This window comes from Trichosurus vulpecula, chromosome 4 (genome assembly GCF_011100635.1).
Source record: "Trichosurus vulpecula isolate mTriVul1 chromosome 4, mTriVul1.pri, whole genome shotgun sequence".
NCBI classification, from domain to species: domain Eukaryota; kingdom Metazoa; phylum Chordata; class Mammalia; order Diprotodontia; family Phalangeridae; genus Trichosurus; species Trichosurus vulpecula.
Window position 1 is genome coordinate 398054237 of NC_050576.1, and position 18741 is coordinate 398072977.

General features: G+C 39.4%; 1 protein-coding gene across 2 annotated transcripts in view; it reads left to right on the top strand.

Moving 5' to 3' along the window:
- UXS1 (UDP-glucuronate decarboxylase 1) overlaps positions 1-18741 on the top strand; it is a 146768-nt gene that overhangs the window by 42654 nt on the left and 85373 nt on the right. The window contains exons 2-4 of one of the 2 annotated variants that reach the window (XM_036757720.1): positions 7960-7990; positions 9642-9690; positions 11128-11171. In XM_036757720.1, the coding sequence (XP_036613615.1) occupies positions 7960-7990; positions 9642-9690; positions 11128-11171 (124 nt within the window). The remainder of the gene's footprint in view (positions 1-7959; positions 7991-9641; positions 9691-11127; positions 11172-18741) is intronic. The other variant, XM_036757721.1, reaches the window with a different exon arrangement.

The following is an 18741-nucleotide window of genomic DNA, read 5'->3' on the forward strand; positions in this document are numbered from 1 at the left end:
TGCTTGATCTCTGAGGTCCCTGCCAATTTTAAATCTGTGACTATTAAGAGAACCTATGACATATTTTAGTTAGAAGATCAGAGATCTAATCTAAGTTCTTAACCTTGTTTATGCTATGTACCCCTTTGGCAGTCAGGTAAAGCCTACGGACTTCTCAGAAGATTGTGTTACATCTGTAATTGAAGACTGAATCAGTCAGTAAGCATTTATTAAGAACCTACTTTATGCCACACTGTGCTAAATGCTGAGAATACAAAACATCTTAAATTTCAGCACTGAGTGAAAATAACAGGTTCCCTTGACTCCACAGCCAGTGGTGTTCTTTTCATACTATGTTCCTGCCTTTTTTACCCATAGGGGTACAGAGTTTCTTACCCCATCTAGACAATTTCATAGTAGCTCTTTTCTAGAATTGATAAAAGGTAGGGGACATTACTTATTGAACCTTATTTGGGTAATTTATCTTGGAGGGCATTGTAAAAAGGAGAGAAAAACCATTGCTGTGACAGCTCTTTATACATAGTAGGCACTTAATAAATATTTAATGAATCGTGGAATGGACCACCATATAATGATAGCCAAGGGTTGACTGTTTTGTGAATTTTTTCTATCAAGAAGTCTCTTACCTTTTTGGAGGAGAGAAGAAAGGAAAGGGGTATGTGTGAAATGGCAGTTAACAGATACTTTTGAATCTTGAATACTTGTGGGCTTCTTCAGCTTGTGTTTTTATCTGGGACACTTCATAAAATGGTCCTTTTGGCTAAATGAAGAGATATCTAAATGTATTAAATGATAATTAATCTTCCTGGATTCATCCACAAAGTAACCTGAACTCTTAAAGAGCAAATTGGGAATGGCACAGGCTTCTCTGATGGCATTGGACTGCTTGGATTGGCTTGGGCTTTTCTGGACTGAACCCTCAGGACATGAGTTTGTTTGGACTGACCTTATATTCATATCAACCTGAACAGGCATTTTACTTGCTTTATTCAGCCCTCTGTAATGTTTCCATACTTACCTTGTTTCCTGCCCCCCAGAAATTTTCTTGATTAATTCAATCATTCACTAGGTGCCTATTATGTGTTAGGCATTGTGTTGGGTGCTGAGAATTAAGAGACAAAATAGTGCCTTCTCCAGGAGCTTGTCGAGGAAGCATTCAGATGAGTAAATATCTGATATCAAATATGAATTTTATATAGAGAAATACAAATATCTGATAAGTAAATAAAAATCAGAATTCAGACAAGTAAATGCAAAATACATATGAAATAAATACAAAACAATTTCTAGGGAGTTGAGTACTAGCAACCAGTGAGATCAAGATAAGCTTCATGTAAGCGGTTAAGGATGCTGTTTCCTTGAGAACCCTTATTGTGCTAGAGATTCTAAGAGGCAGAGGTGATGGAGCATATTTCAGGCTTTAGGAGATAGGCTGTAAATCCTCTTGGCTGAAGCCTGTTAGGAAGCCTATCCAGGTGAGAGGCAGTGGGGGCCTAACTAGGGTGGTGGCTATACCAGGAGACAGAAGGGGATAGATGTTATGGAGGCTGAAAATATATGACTTGGTAACTGATTGTTGTCCCGCTCCCTGGGAGGGGTCTCCGACCGGCGGGACCCCCAGTCAGAACAATGAAGAGACAGGGAGATGAGGATGAAGAAGTCTCGTTTATTTTAGGAAGTAGCAAAGCTTTATCGCAAATTCTGCCAGTCATATGCTAGCTCGGCACCTGAAAGGAGGTGTGTATCCGATCATGAAAAGGTTAGTATTGTGTATGTCCTCGTGGACACCCCGTGCACGGTCGCCTGTCTTAGGCATCGCTGAGAGTGTGGAGACCCGACCCAGTCTGTTTGGTCCTAGTGGAGGACTGAGGCAGTTCCTCTTTTCCCACAGAACCGACCGTGAGCCTCAACAGTACTTAACAGATTGTGGGAGTTGAGAAAAAGAGAAGAGCACAGGATGATTCAGGTTGCAAACCTAGATTACTGAAAAAAGAGTAATCAACAGAAAGAAATAGCGAAGTAAGAATGAGGGAAGAGTTTTAGGAAAAGATGAGTTCTATTTTGGACATAATTAGTTTAGAATACCTATGAGGCACTGAGATGGATATATCCAGCAGCAGGCAGTTTATGATATAAAACTCAAGTCATATAGATAGTATAAGGGATGGAGCAGGGATTCGAACACATCTTCTGACTCTATGGCAGCTAGGTAGCACAGTGGGATGGGAATCAGGAAGGTTCCTCTTCATGTGTTCAAATCCAGCCTCAGACACTTAGTAGCTGTGTGACCCTGGGCAAGTCACTTAACCCTGTTTGTCTCAGTTTCCTCATCTGTAAAATGAGCTAGAGAAGGAAATGGTGAACTACTCCAGTACCTTTGCCAAGAAAATCCCAAATGGGGTCTCAGAGAGTTGAACAACAATGGCAGCTTCTAACTCTTAAGTTGGGTTCTCTTTCTGAGCTGTTACATTCGATAACGAAGATTTAGGTCTTATGACAATTGCGTCCATCATTATTTAGCTTCTTACTTAAGTTAATATAAGCAATCCGATAAGGTTTAATTTTTTGGATCAATATTTATTTCTTATTTTATTATGAAAGGAAACCAAAGCACAGAGGTTAAGAGGTAATTTAAAACTCAGAGAGCAAGTCAGTCATCACAAATGATGCACACACTTGGAAATACTTAAGGTGTCTTAATTTCAGAATTGCAGTGCTTATTCATGTGGAATGGAGAATTTTTAGAGGGTGACAGAGAAAAATGTGGAGTGACAAAGACGTAATACAAAGAATATGAGGAAACCTACTTTGTGTTTGGAGATCTTTCTGACCCTTGCAATAGTTGCTTAAACATTATGAAATCATACACCTTAGAGACAAGACCACCTGGTCCTCGGGCACTTACTAGCTATGTAAGTGAACTTGCCAAGTCATGTGTAAAATGGGGATAGTAGTATGACCTATCTCTAGAGACTATTTTGAAAATCAGATGAGATGATGCTGATAACTATGAGCACTGATACTTCTGAAGGGAAAGCTAAAAGCTTTTGCTAAGGTGATTTCGTATATGAGTCACCCAGAGATCTTTATTTTATTCAGCACTGATGGCCCAAAGAACAAGGAGTGGTCCTTTGGGACTCATCCCAGGGTAGCAGAGTTGAGTGCATTACTAGGATGGGGCACAGTTGAGGCAAAGGTTAGGAATCCTTTCTCCCATATCCCTAATGCAGTATTAGAGGAAATATTTAGGTATGATTTGAATTAGATCGTTTCTGAGGTCATTTCTAACACTAAGATTCTACAATATCTATTTGGTCTCTCTGCCTTAAGTCTCCCTTCTCCCAGCTGCCAAAATTATTTTCCTAAAGTACAGGTCTGAATGTCACTCCCCTTCTCAATAAACTTCAGTGGCTCCCCACTATCTTTGGAATCAGTTTTTAAAATCCTGTTTTATCATTAGAAGCTTTTTCCAGTCTGACTCCATTGTACCTTTTGTCACACATTATCTTCCCTCCCTTCTCTTCCCTCCTCCCCTCCCCCTAGCCCAACCCAAGTGGTTTTTTCATGCGGTTCTTAACATGACTCTCCATTTCCACCTCCTATCTCTGTGCTTTTGCATTGAATTTCCCTCATATCTAGAATGTATTCCCTCTTGACCTTTGCCTCTTGGAATCTTGTCTTCAGAACTTATTTCAGAAGCCACATTCTATACTCTCTGCAAATCACCTTGTGTGATTGTACATGTTGCTTCCCTGATTAAATCTAAGTTCCCTAGGGGCAGGGAATATTTTACTTGTTTCCTTCCCCCATCCCCACTTCTCTTCCTAGCTCCTAGCCCAGTCTGTACCTGGCCCCAAAATAGGGGCTTGATAACTGCAGGGTGGTTGATAGTAGAGATAGTCTTTTATCAGGCGGGAGATTTGGACCAAGTAACTGCTAAGGTCTATTCCAAATCGGAGGCTCTTTGTTGAAACATTTTTCACTTGCCCTCCTGACATGCCTAGAAAGCTCTTGGAATGCTTTTGCCACATACTCCCAGGTGAGTACACATTAAAGCCTGACATCATTCCAGTCTCTTCTACAGTGATTTAATACACAAAGGATCTACGATTTTCATGAGTTTAGGGAATTGTAGTAGATAATGGCCTAGGGAGTTGCCTGAGAAACGTAGAGGTTAAGTGAATTGCTGCATCATATAGTTAGCAAGTATTGGATGGATAAATGATTCAGTGGATGGATGCAGAGAGTACTTACTGTGTGCAAGGCACTATGCTACGAATACAAATGGAAACACAAGAGGTGAGATTTGACCCTACAACTTCTAGAGTCAACAATGATACACATTTATTAAGTGTGTACCGTGTGTTAGGCACTGTGCGAAGCTCTGGGGATACAAAGAAAGACAAAAACATAGGCCCTGCCCCCAAGAATCTCACATTCTAGTGAGGGGAAATTTCAAATAACCACGTACATATAAGTTAAATACGGTGTACATTCTAATAGGGACCAGACAATATACGTGGGGAGGTGGTAGCAAGAGAAAAGGGGGTATAGGTGTTTTGGCTTGGGAAGCCCCAAGGATTTTAGGAAGTGGAGCCTTATGGGAATGGATTGAAACCATGATGGTATTGATTTAATTTAGGTTATTAGAGCAAAAGGCAGAAAATGGATGGGAGCAGAGTGAATGGCAGGGGAGGACATGAAGAGTATAGAAAATTCTACTTCCTACAGCTTTATTTGGCTAGACTAACAACAATGATATGGATCTAGAAAGAATACACCAAGGAGTAATACTCATCTCAAAATGTGAGGCAGGCCACATGATCACAATCAGCCCTGCAGGACCCTAGGTCATGTTTGGAATTTACTCTGAAGCCTTGATTTCCTGATAAGTGAGAAAGTAGATGAACAAACTCTGGTTAGGTACTTTATCTACCTGGCCCCTTATCATTGGTTCACCCTAGCATTCGTTTTGCCCTCCTCCCAGCTCCCATTCCCACCTTTCTACCACCCCACACCCTCATCTACCATCTTGCTCTGGGATCTTTAGTGATATAACACTGCCCTTGCTTCTGGAAGGAGCATGTCTGTTGACTACCCTAGGGCTCCACTCACCACTCCGGTCATGTGCTACATCTGAATACCCTTCTCTAGCTACTTCTCTCCCATATATGTTTTCTTCTCATTAGAAGGTACTCTCCTTGAGAGAAGTTACTACCTTTTGTATCCCCAAGACTTAGTACTATGTATAATATAAAGTAAGTCCTTACTAAATACTTTTTTATTATTCATTCATTCTTTCATTCACTTGACTAAATTTAATTTTTAGCCCTTTAAATTTTATTTTCATTTCACTTTTTATCCTGAACTTAATAAATACCAAATAAAATTAGTATTTCTATATAGATTATAGACTAGGAGAGGATTGTACATTAAATTGTGAGTTTCCATTACATAGAGCTTGTTTTTCTTTTAAAGTATATAATATGTCAAGCAAAATAATTTTCTGTATTTTCCGTGGTCCAAGAAATGTAAGTCTCATTCTGTACCTTGATTCTGCCACCTCTCTGTCAGGAGGTAGGTAGCATGTTTCTTGATCTGTCCTTTGTAGTCATGATTTTTCATGTCATCTCTTAGAGTTCTTAAACCTTTCAAAGTTGTTTTTCTTTACAATGTTGTTTATTTTATGAATTATCCTCTTAGTTCTGTTCACCTCACTTTGCATCAGTTCATACAAGTCTTTCCAGGTTTCTCTGACACCATCCCTTATGCCGTTTCATACAGCAAAATAAAATTCTGTTACATACATGTACAGTAATTTGTTCATACAGTCCTAGTTGATGGATACTCAGCTTGACATGTTGATCAATCTTCCTGAAAAGACTTAAATCAAAGAAATGTTTTTTAAATGTTAGGATATTATCTAACCATTCTGTATTTCAGTTTTAAATTATTCCAAAAAAGTAAATTGTTCATACTCTTTAATCCAGCATCCCACCGTTGGGTACATACACTAATAAAGTCCAAGACAGAAACAAAGGTCTAATATATACCAAAATATTCCCACCAACACTCTTGTAACCAAGGACTAGAAACAAGGTGGTCACCTGTTGATTGGGCATGGCTAAAATAACTATCTGAATGCAATGGAATAAAATAATGTAAGTAATTTTTTAAGCAAAATTATAAATTCAGGGAATATTGGTTTGAATTGATGCAGAGGGAAGCAAGAACCAAAAGAATAGTAGATGTAATGATTGTAACAATGTAAATGCAAAGCCTACTGAAAAGAAGTTGAACTCTGGGTAATGGAAAAACCGGTGAAGATTCTAGAGAAGAGATGACTACTCCAACGTCTACTAGGACGAGGACAAATAATATAATACATTGCTAGACACGTCTTCTGTGTGGCATGTCTTTGCCTTATTTTTCTTTGTCATAAAAAGAGGGGCAGGTATGAGTATAAAATGACTGACAGAATAAAAGGCCAACCAATAAGATATTACTTTAAAATGTCAACATATGGATTGTACTGTCTTAAATTAACTCTGTTCCTCAGAGAAAGAGGGAAAGTCTAATCCAGGACTGAGCGAAACCCCGCAAAAGTGTAGTTTCAGAGAAACTAAGAGGCCCCAAGAGATATATGCAAAAACAAGTGAATCTAATGTCAGGTTGCTGTTGTAAGACTGATCTTAGCAAGGCAGAAATACCCAGAGGCTTCCTTCATTGGATCATCTTCTGTCTCTCTCTACCCCAATCCCCACCCGCACCATGGTTCTCCCTTTTCTGCAGATGCTGTTATCCATTCCATCTCAAGAAAAGTATTCCTTTGGATTCCACCAGGCATACGCCTCCTTATCAATCATCTTAACAGAAAAAGCCTTCCCTTCTTAACCAGGGCAGTGCAGCACCTAGGCTGCCTCTTTGGACACAAGACCATGGGAGCAAAGTCACTGAAGTCTTAGGGCTTGGATTTAGATACTATACCTGATTCCCACTACTTGTAGTTTGACATTACTGGGCCTCAGTTTCCTCATAAATAACACGAGAGGAATGGAGTAGAAGATGGTGGCTAAGGGGTCCCTCCTAGCTCTTGTTTTTAAGTATTTCTTTCCAGTTCCTAGGCAGCGGAAGTTAACAGTTTGTTTTTCTCTCACCTGCCCAGGAGAAGTCATTAGTCACAAATGCTCACCTGTTTAGAGTTGGAGTTAAGATCACCTTAAGCTGGAAGGCACCTTAAAGGCCATCTTGCCCAACCCACTCATTTTTACAGATGAAGAATCCATGACTCAGAGATAAAATGACAGAGGCAGCTGAAGTGGTGCCATAGTGCACCAAGTGCTGGGTCCTGAGTCAGGAACACCTAGGTTCAAATCCAGGCTTAGACACTTCCCAGCTGTGTGACCCTGAGTAAATCTGTCTGCCTCAGTTTACCCAATTGTAAAATGGGGATAATAACGGCACCTACCTCCTAGTGTTGTTGTGAGGATCAAATGAGATGATATTTGTAAAGGGTTTAGCACAGTGCCTGGTACATTTAATAATATGTTTATTCCCTTCTCTTCCTTTGCCCAAGGTCACTCAAACAGTACATGGCAGAATTGGTTTTGAACACAGGTTCTCTGACTCCAAAATCCACAGTGTCTCTACTATATCTGCCTCCCTTGGTTTATTTGATGTGCAAGAGTCTAGTTTGTTATATCACTGTATGATGCCTTCACCATAAATAATTTTAGCCAATGTTATGATGTCATGATATTGTGATATCATACATCAATTACTGTAAATAATATATGTTGAGGATAATTTGTAGCTAATCAGTGGATTGTATATTATAGTTTTCCATGTAGATTTGTTTAAAGGACAGTTTTCTTGAAGATTTGACTTTTTATCTTCCAGCACTGTAAATGGTAAATATTGCATACTTTAATGATTTTTTTTTCCTTTTCTTTTTTCTAGCAGCTGTTTGGGGCAACTTCGTTAACATGAGGTAATTAATTCACTTCACTATCTGTCTGCTGTGGAATTGTGCTTTATAACTAATTTTTCAATTAACCATTTTGTAAATTTGCTGAAAGAAACTTTTAATCTTAGATGGGATTCTCAGTATCTAAGCTGTCTTCTCCATTGTCAGTTGGTATGTGCTCTGGGAAATCAAGCTAGTATTAGTCTCAACATGAAAAATACATCACCAGAAATGAGCAGAATGAGTTATTTCTTAAAAAGCCTAACAGGGTAGGGAAGCGGGGTAGGGTGAGAAGAAGAGCTGACGTGAACTTTTGTATTAATTACCTGCTGTTCTATATTATGCATGGCAGTGTGCGTAACTGAGAGTTTTTAATGTAGGTTATCTTTCTAGAACATAAGAGGAAAACCTTGTAGTTGGGATCGATTTTTTTGTGGTTATTTATAATTCAGGCATAACTTCATACTCTCATTACTATATCTGAATATAAAATTATAAGTTTCTATAACTATAAAGCAGGTGACATTTTTGCTCATCTTTCTGAAATAAGATTTTGAAGATGTGTTCAGATTTAGCATGGTTTCAAACATTATAATTGGTGGGTAAAATATAGATTCTATGTTTAAAGGGCTAGGGGGAGGGAAATATAGTGTTTTGTTTTTTTTCCCAGAAGTCCATTTCACTGATTTAAAAGGCCTTTTAAAAATCTGAATATGGGGAGGGGAAAGAGGAGAAGGGAGGTCTAAAATTGTTTAAATTGCATCTTGTCAGTGCCCCAAATTATATGAGCAAATTCTTGATATATGCAATGATAATACTATTCATCCAGTTTATATTACTGTGTACACTTTTACTGTTGATATAGTGTTTTAGTTAATTAGTAGGCTATTTCCAGAGCTTATGTGGTTATGTATGTATGCCCTTGCATATATATGTGTATTTAGGGAGGAAATGCTGTGTTTTGTTGTTTTAAACATATTTTAGGTTTTTCCGGAAAGCCATTTTTAAATTAGAAGGAAATTCTCATTTCCACGTTTCTTTCTTGATTTTTGAATTAAAGTTAGTGTGGTTATAGTAACCCTTGCTAGTTAAATAAGAATTGATGTTTTTCTGTTGCCTTTGTAGTGACACGTGTAAAGTCTCCAAAGACAAGAGTATTCTTTTCTAACTCAAGTATTCCTTTTTTTTTTTTTTTTACTAAAACATTTTTCCAAAGTGGGTGGGGGAAATGTTGATGTGATTTCTACCACTGTGGCATACGTATATTTCATCAACAAAGAAGCTTCTGTGTGTCTAGGTGTGGTGTGTGCTGATCTTATGTAAAGGAGCTCTGTTATGCTACTTGAAAGGCTCCATTTTGTCTTGGATGCCCAAAAAAGCTCTAGTATACAGAACTCACACCCATAAATATAGTGAAGGGTCCCATAGCATATCTTTTTATTTTTTTTTAAACTAAGTTTTGCTACTTAACTTTTAATTTAAGACTTAGTTGTGGGGGTAATGGGATTATTTAGATTAGGTTAAAAACTTGTAAATTAAAGTAAATAAAGCCTCTATTTAGAAAAATGGCACAAATGACTATTAAGGCTCTGGTAATTTAATTTATACTAAAATAATTGTTTGAAATCATGAGATTATTCAACTGACCTCAGCTTTATAACTTTCTCCTCCATAGGTCTATACAGGAAAATGGAGAACAGAAAATTGAAAATAAGATAGAAGAGGTTAGTTTACTTTCCTTATTCCTCTGATAATAGGATCATAAGGTTTTTTTTAGCTAAAAGGAACTCAAAGGCTGTTTGATGCTGTTTCATTTTACCAGTGAGGAGGCTGCAGCCAAAAGAAGTTGAAAGACTTGTTCAAAGTCAAGTTCTCAGACTGCAAAATCTTAAGTTTCTTTTTAGAGCTCGCCTTGTTATCTTCACTGTGATGGGATCTGGTGGTCCATGCCATTTGGGTTTTTGTTTGTTTGTTTTTTCTTCTTATCCAGTCATACCTGAAGAGGTCATAACAATCAACTGGATGGAAGAGATTTTTCTAATTCTTACTGTTACACTACAAATGATAACCTCCACTTTTAATTTTTTTTAAAAAGTACAGGTTTTAAAATTTTTATTCTTTGGGACTAACTCAAGGAAAATTTAATTCATCACCGTTCAGTGACATCCTTCCTAGGCAGCAAGTGAGAGAAGTTGAGGAGCGAGAGAGAAGGGCAGGGAGGAGAGGAAAAGAGAAGGAAAGAGAAAAGGAAAAAAGACAAGGCAAAGAAGAAAAGGAGGAGAAGAAATGAGGAGAAGAAAAGAAGAAGAAGAGGAAAAAAGAAAAGGAGGAAAAGAAGAAAGAAGAGAAAAAACACAAGGCTGACTTTAGTTTGCCTTCTTGCTTGTTGGACAAGCCAAGGCGCCTACATGATACAGACACTAGAAACTCACATTGTTACATTTTAAAAAGATTTGTGTTTTTAAAAAAATCTATAATTCCTTCACTTAAGGAATTGCTGGGTAGATGAGCATCATTTTTTTGAAGTTTGGTTTGAGGCTCAAAGGGAAGAAAAAAGAATTACAAGTATAAAACAAATCCTTTCTGGAAGACCATGAAAATTGTCCTGACTCACCCCAAGATTTAATGTTTAGCAACACAACACGTGTGAACATGCTGGGGGAACAACTTCTCAGTTGCTCAAACCAAATCACTTGCACAAACAAAATGTTGATCGTTTGTAAGCCAAAGTAGAAAAAAGCTGCTTTGTTAATAAGAGGATATGGCTGGTGCCTGTCTGTTTGGTTTTGAACCTGAAACTCCCCTTCACTGCCCCTGGTGGTGGGTAGATACAGATATTATCTTCTACCAAAGCCCCAGGCATCTCAAGGAGTAGCAGCACCATATGCCTGCCCCTTATTGTTTAGAGTAACAGCTGAATCCAAGTTGTAGTACATTTAGATTTCAGACTGAAAACGAATAGTGGAAAATAATGTTAAACTTCTGTGTTATGTCTACAAGACATTATGCTTACTTGTAAAAGAACAGTCTGTGTTTCAGGGGTGGGGAAAGGTCTTGAGTACTTTAAAATTTATTTCTATCATTTGTTATAGGCTGTTGCACCATTAAGAGAGAAAATCAGAGACTTGTTCATTAAAAATTCATTTCTGTCATTGTTATAGGCTGTCGCACCATTAAGAGAGAAAATCAGAGACTTGGAAAAAAGGTAAGAAAACTTCTATCAAATAAGTTTGACAGTGGAATTATGACTTAATAGTATTGAGTATGTGCCAAGTATACAATTATTAGAAAGGTACCTAGTATAAACTCAACAGTTAAGGAAATATTTCTAAGTGTGTGTGTGTATGTATAAATAAAATATTTAGAGTAAGTTTCTTTTGTGTGTGTGTGTGTGTGTGCGCGCGCGCGCGCGTAAACATAGTCTTATGCTGTCTTGGTATTTCCCTTTTCCAAGGAAAAATGACAAAATAATAATAATAATGAATTACTGAAAGAGCTAACTTGCTAGGCTCTTGGGGGGGGAGGGGAGAAGGATGACAATAATTATAAAAGCAGCAAACATTTTTATACCACTCCCAGTGTGCCAGGCACTGTGCACATTCTTTATGATAATTAATCATCCTCACAACAACCCTGGGAAGTAGGCAGATGCTATTCTAATTCCTGTTTTACAGATGAGGAAACTGAGGCCAATAGAAGTTAAGTGGCTTATCCAGAGTCACCCAGCTAGTAAGTGCCTGAGTTCTGCTTTGATCTTAGGTCTTCCTGACTCTAGGCTTGGTGCTCTACTACACCACCTACTTGCTCCAGTAGAATAGAGAGGAGTGAATAGAAGGCTGGTTGCCAAGTCAGGAAGACCTCTGTTTAAATACTTTGATCCATACTGTATACATAAACCAGGGCAATTCATTGAACCTGTCAGAATCCTGGGCAACTTTCTTAAGATTAAAAACTGCGGAGTACAGGCTAATCTCTGAGTAGAGGAAATTTCTTTCCTGGGCATTCCCTTCCAATTAATGAATTCACAAGTCTTATCCAAAATAATTGTTTGTGTGTGTTTGTGATAGATGTTTGCATGTGTTTAAACATATATCTCTGTGTGTATTACACCCATACACACACACACACACACACACACACACACACACATACACACATACACACACACACACACACACACACACACACACACACAGATGTGGCTTAGCAAAAACAAAATGGACATTGTTTCTCTCCAAACAATGACTCCTAAGAGAGTTTTTCCTTGGTCAGTTATAAGAAAGTTGTCTTCCATGAGAAAACGTTTTAACTTTTTAAATATTAGGGTGATATATGTTTAGTAAAAATAGCTTAAATTCTAATCTTCCTGTTCTCATTCTTCCCTTAGTTGACCATACATATCAACTGCTCTTTTCTAAAAAAGCTATCCCCTATTTCTTCACCCACGTTAAATAATGGAACCTTCTGTAGGCTATGACTAGAATGAATGGCTATTACCTGCTAAATCAGAGCCCTGAGCCAGAAGATCAGACTTACTGATTGACCTCAAATCTTTACTTACTAGATTTCCAACCTGGAGATCTGCTGTTGCCGGGTTGTCTGTCTGACTTGGCAAAATCCTCAATGTGGAGTGTGGCAAGCTGAAGACTGATATTTGCCTTTTTTTTTTTAATTCCTGAAGTTGTTTTCCTTTTTTTTTTTTAAATAAAATTTTATTTTTTCCAATTACATGTAAAGACAATTTTTAGCATTCATTTCCTATCTAAAATTTTGAGTTCCAGATTTTCTTCCTCTGTCCCTAAGACAGTAAGCAATTTGATACAGAATATGTATATATATATACACATATATATATGTGTGTATATATATATACATATATATATATACAGTCATGTAAAACATATTTCCATATTAGTCATGTTGTGAAAGAAGAGACAGAAAAAAAGGAAATATGAAGAACAAAAAATTAAAAAAGTAAAAATAGTATGCTTTGATTTGCATTCTGACTCATTAGTTCTTTGTGAATAGCATTTTCTATTATGAGTCTTTTGGACTTGTCTTGGATCATTGTAGATTGATATTCATCTTGATTCATTCCTTTAACAGATATTTACTGAGCTCCTACCACGTGGGAGGATGCAGAGAAAAATTAACCATGGTTCCTCGTCTCAAGGGGTATGCAGGAAACAGCTTGAGTATAGAAAATTACAAGGCATATTTGGAAGTTTGTGAGAATTAGTGAGAGATAAAGCTAGAAATGTGGATTGAAATCAAGACTGTTAGAAGACCTTAGATGCTGGACTAAGGAATTTGTACTTTATTTAGTAGTCATTGAATGTTTTTGAGCAGGTCTGTGATGTAATTGTAGAAATGATAGGAATCTGGCACTGCTATATAGGAGACACTGGAGGCCAAGAAGATTAATTGGGAAACTACTGGAATAGCCTAAATAAAAACAGTGAAATACTGAATTTGGTTAGTTTCAGCATCATACTCAATATTCTTGGAAAGGAACTTGTAGGCATCATGGCAAATTCCTAAAGCTGATCGCAGTATTAATTCAGACCTAGAAACATGGCTTATTTTTGGGATAGCTAGCTTTGATGTAGAGCAGCCCTGAGTCATTCCTAGGTGACTATCTTTTATTTTTTTGGCCAAGGAGTGGGAGGTGTTAGATTAATTCTAAGTTGTGTCAAGTCAGCAATATTGATTAATCACTTGCTCTGTGCCAGGTTTTATACTAAACCCTGGGAAGATAAAGAATGGGGGTAAAAATGATCTCTGTTCTCAAGGGCTGTGCAGACAACTATATACGTACATGATGTACACAGAGAAAATTAGAGCTAATAGAGGGAAAGCATTAGCATTGAAGACCTCTGGTAGAATGTAGGTTGAGCCAAAATTTGAAGGAAGCTGGGAAGCATGGGGGTCAGCCAGGGAAGGACAAAAAAGTCTGGAGATGGCATGTATGAGAAACCTCGAGGAGGCCCCTGGCTTCTAGAGTACCTTGAGGGAAGTTAGGAAGGGACCAGGTAGTGAAGGTCTGTAAGTTTCCAAAAAGAGGATTTCATATTTGGGTCCTGGAGTTGATCAAGTGGGGCGGACAGATGACATGGTCAGACCTGCGCTTTGGGAAAATCAGTTGACATCTGAGTGGAGGATGAACTGGAGTAGGGAAAGACCTGAGGCCAGGAGACCAACAAGAAAACTATTTCTTGGGTTTTTTTGTTTTGTTTTGTTTTGAGGGGGGAAGGCAGGGCAATTGGGGTTAAGTGACTTGCCTAAGGTCACACAGCTAGTAAGTATGTTAAGTGTCTGTTGCAACAATTCGGCTAGCAGCTGCTGTGGGGGTGAAAGACCAACACAAGCCTGACAACAAGAATGCTGCCAGCACAGATTCTTTTGATCTGCTTTACTAGGGAAAGTAGCGTTAGGGAGTTAACAGTCTTATTTCAAACTAACACACAAATGTTGTTCACTTAGTTTGGGGGAAAAAAGCCAGCACTCTGAACTTCAGAGCAAATATAAACAAATTACAAACACACGTTATAAACAGACCAAATACAATTCATAGTTACCAAGAAGTCATCAACATCTGAGTTCAGGAACCCGGAAGCTCATAACAACAGCTGGCCCAGAGTCACACGCCACTCCTCCTGTGGCTCAGAGCCCCAAGAAAATAGCTCTGTTCTCTCTTTTTATACAGTCTTTGAACATCATCAGACATCATCTGAGCAACCAGAACTTAGGTGCCTACTATTGGCTCTAGTCTTAGCAACTCCCCTGAGTGCCCTGAGGGCTTCATGCCCACATAGGCTTAGCACCTAGTCTATAGGGGTTTGGGCCTAGGGCTTAGCACCTAGTAAGGCTCAAAGAGACTTAATTTATCGTTCTAAAACAGTAAAAAGTCCCAACTTAATTGCTATTACAGTGTCTGAGTACGGATTTGAACTCAGGTCCTCCTGACTCCAGGGCCGGTGCTCCACTCACTGGAGTAAAGACGTAGCTAGGTGGGGCAGTGGATAGAGTGCCTAGCCTAGAGTCAAGAAGGCCTGAGTTCAAATCCGGCCTCAGACACTTACTAGCAGGGTGACCCTGGACAAATCACTCTTCAGTTTCCGCATCTGTAAAATGAGCCAGAGAAGGAAATGGCAAACCACTCCATTATCTTTGCCAAGAAAGCCCCACATGGGGTCATGAAGAGTCAGACAAGACTGAAACAAGTGAACAATAAAAAAAAGTGATAAGGGCCTGCCCCAGAGTGGGATGAGAGAGTGAAATGTGTTCAAGAGATGTGGCCTTGGAACAAACTGGATTTGGGTGGTATGTTGGAGTGAGGAATTGAGGATGACACCCAGCTGTGTTGGTAAGCAAAATGGGCTCTTAGCACTTAGTTCAACCAGTGCCCTGGAAGCGTTTGGTTTGTTTCCTTTGAGTAATTCAGCGTATTTCATTGAGCCTTACTAGGTGCTAAGCCCCAGGCCCAAACCCCTATTAGGTGTAAAACCTATGTGGGTGTGGATTGGTAACTAAGGTGGGACCCAAGGTGGGACTAACTAAGGGAGGGCCTAGTTTACAAATGAGTTTGAGTGATAGGTTTGGGACAGCAGAGGCTCTTAGACCACGTGGGTTTAAATCGCCTCTTTGTGACGATTCTAGGTCACATGGGTGAGTCGCATGTGTAACGCACCCCTGATGCTGAAAAAGACATAAAACCAGGGGTTGGCCTTCTCTTCTTTGGAGCTCTTTCCCACAGCAGTGGTGGCGCGCATGACTCTGGGCCAGCCCTTGTTCTGAGCTCCCGGGCTGAACCTAGATGTTGGTAACTATGAATTGTATTGGGTCTGTCTGTTGATGTTTGTACTTTGTTTGTATTTTGCTCTGAAGTTCAGGGTGCTGGCTTTTTCCCATGAACTAAGTGAGTGATATTTGTATGCTGAATTAAAGTAAGCTTGCCAACCCCTTAACCTTGCTTTCCTTAGTTAAGCAGATCAAAAGAACCTGTGCTTTTGCAGCGTGCTGGTAGCATTCTTGTTGTTGGACTTTCACCCCCACCACAGCTGCTGGTCGGATTGTTGAAACACCAGGTTATAAGCCTGGGTAACTGAGTGGATGGTAGTGCCTTGGTGATAATAGGAAGGTTTAAAAGAGAGGAGAATTTGGGAGTGGCAGGAAAGATAAAGAATTTTATTTTGGACATGTTGTGTTGGAATGTTTGTTCAAGATGTCCGATAGGCAGTTGGAGAAGTGAGACTGGAGGTCAGAAGAGAAAGTAGTGCTGGATAAATAGATCTGGCAATCATTAGCCTTGAGGTACTAATTGAATAGAATTCAGTTGGGTTGGAATAACCTTTAGCATTTACATAGTACTTTTAAGTTTGGAAAGCACCTTGCAAATGCTGGTTATTTCCATTTTACATGAGGCAGAAAGAAATTAAGTCATTTGCCTAGGGTCACATAGCTAGTATTTGAGTGAGGCTGGATTTTAATTCTGGTCATCCTAATTCCAGGTCCAGCAGTCTTTATCTCCTGTGCCACTCAGCTGCCTGGAATGGGATAGAGTAGTTAGCTTTGGCAAGGAGAAGGGCCACCTCTTCCTGTAAGACAGGATCTGAGTGATAGGAGAAGAGGGAACTCTTGGTGAGTAGCCTCAATTTATGAGTCAAGGCCCTCAGCTCAGAGGGGAGGAGTGCCATGGGGGGGAATAAGGAAGAATGAAAAGGTAAGGGAAAGCTAATGTGGGGAACGAGACTGTGAAAGGAGTGCCTTGCTGCAGTGAGGTCCCGTGTGAGATTGTGTAGCATACATTTTCAGTGGACTCAACCCAGTTCCATAATTTTCTCCTTTTTTAGTTTAGCAGCAAATGAAGTGAAGGCTGCATATGATTCAAGAAATCCAATATTGGGGCTTGGCAAAACATAACATACAGTCAATAAAGGGGCAAGACACTCCAGCTTAGAGGGTGATGTAGAGTTGAATTGGATAACAAAGAGGTCAGGATAAAGCAGGAGAGAGAGTTTTGCCAGTGCAAAGAACTGAGGGGTAGAAGAATTGAATGAGGACCAAGAACAGAGTTAGGATAATACACATAGGGAAAGATGAAAGGATAAGAGTTTATGAACATGGAAGTGGAACACTTGTGGGCGATGACCGAGTCCATGGTCTAACCTCGGGGTGGGAAGCCTGCGGCCTTAAGGCCACATGTGGCTCTCTAGATCCTCAAGTGCAGCCCTTTGACCAAATCCAACTTCACAGAACCTCAAGGCCACAGGTCTAATCTCTCTGTGTAGCTGAAATAGAGTGGAAGAGTAGGTCACAGGAAGTGAGTAAACTGAAGAACTGAGAGATTAGGGTGTCTGAGGGAATATCACCTATGTTATGTTGAAGTCTCCTACGGAGAGGGCAGGATTTGGATTTGTTCTAGGTAGTGTGTTCAGGGGAGGCTTTGGAGGTAAGGTAAGAGAGGGAGCTAAATTAGCTTGAATCATCAGATATCACCTAGAAGAAACCTTAGAAATGCAGCTATCCCTTCACATCATGACTTTCCTCATCATGGGGTGGCATGAGAAATTAAATGGGAATTTTGGGGGGAGAAGCTGCAGATGACACAGGATGGCCAGCAGACAACACAGAATAAGTTTAGAAACTCAGAAATGCATAAAATATATGTATGGTATTGTACAATATCAGCATATTTTATCTTTTCATACCATAATAATTCAGACTTCTGGTATGAAAGGAGGACCAAGAATTTTTACGTAGATTTTCCAGATCACAGGGGTGCCATGTCATGGGAAAGGGTGACAGTAACTAGTTCAACTCTTCTTACTTTACATTTGAGCAAACAGGCCCGGAGAGGTTAAGTGTGTTCAAGGTCACACAGCTATTTAGTATCTAGTGTTCTTTCCTCTACATCCAGTAGGGAGGATGCTCCGGACTACACTTGAATGTGCTCATCAGAGGCCAGCACTGTATCCCTGGCATTCCCCTCAATTTCTGTTTACCTTGATAGTTTCTACAGATAAAATCCATAATGCAAACATTACAGAGAGGTGTTTTGTTAAATTTCCAAGGCTTGGCAGAACCTGGTTTGCCAAGATTCCACATGGGAAAAGGTATCTTAGCCAAGACTGGTGCCCCCCTTCTCTCTCAGATGATTAAGTTGATTCATTCATTCAGCAAATATTTACTGAACTCCTGCTATGTAGAAAGGACTATGCTACGGGTGCAGTGGAAGATACAGAGATGAGCCAGACATTGCCTGTGGCCTTTAAAAAAAATTGCAACGTAGAAGGAATCTGAGGCATATACACAATTAAGTATAATTCACAGTTCTTTTCGTTGTTCAGTCATGTCTGACTCTTCATGAACCCATTTGGGGTTTTCTTGGCAAAGATACTGGAGTGATTTGTCATTTCCTTCTCCAGCTCACTTTACAGATGAGGAAACCAAGGCAAACAGGGTAAAGTGACTTGCCCAGTGTAACACAGGTAGCTGCCCTTTTCAGTTCTTTAGGATTTGGCAAACTCAGAGTAACACTGCTTTGTTGATCTGATCACAGCTGAATAAGCAGCATGGTGTTTATTGCAAAGAATATAAGACCTATTATCTAGACCTGACCATCACCCCATCATCCCTCTGTGACCTTAGACTTAACCTCCCACAGCCTTGGTTACGTTGATGATTATTCCATCATGGAAATAATATCCTTGACTTACAGCTCAGTGGTACAGTGGAGAGCGCAGGCCTGAAGGCAGGAAGACTCATTTTCCATA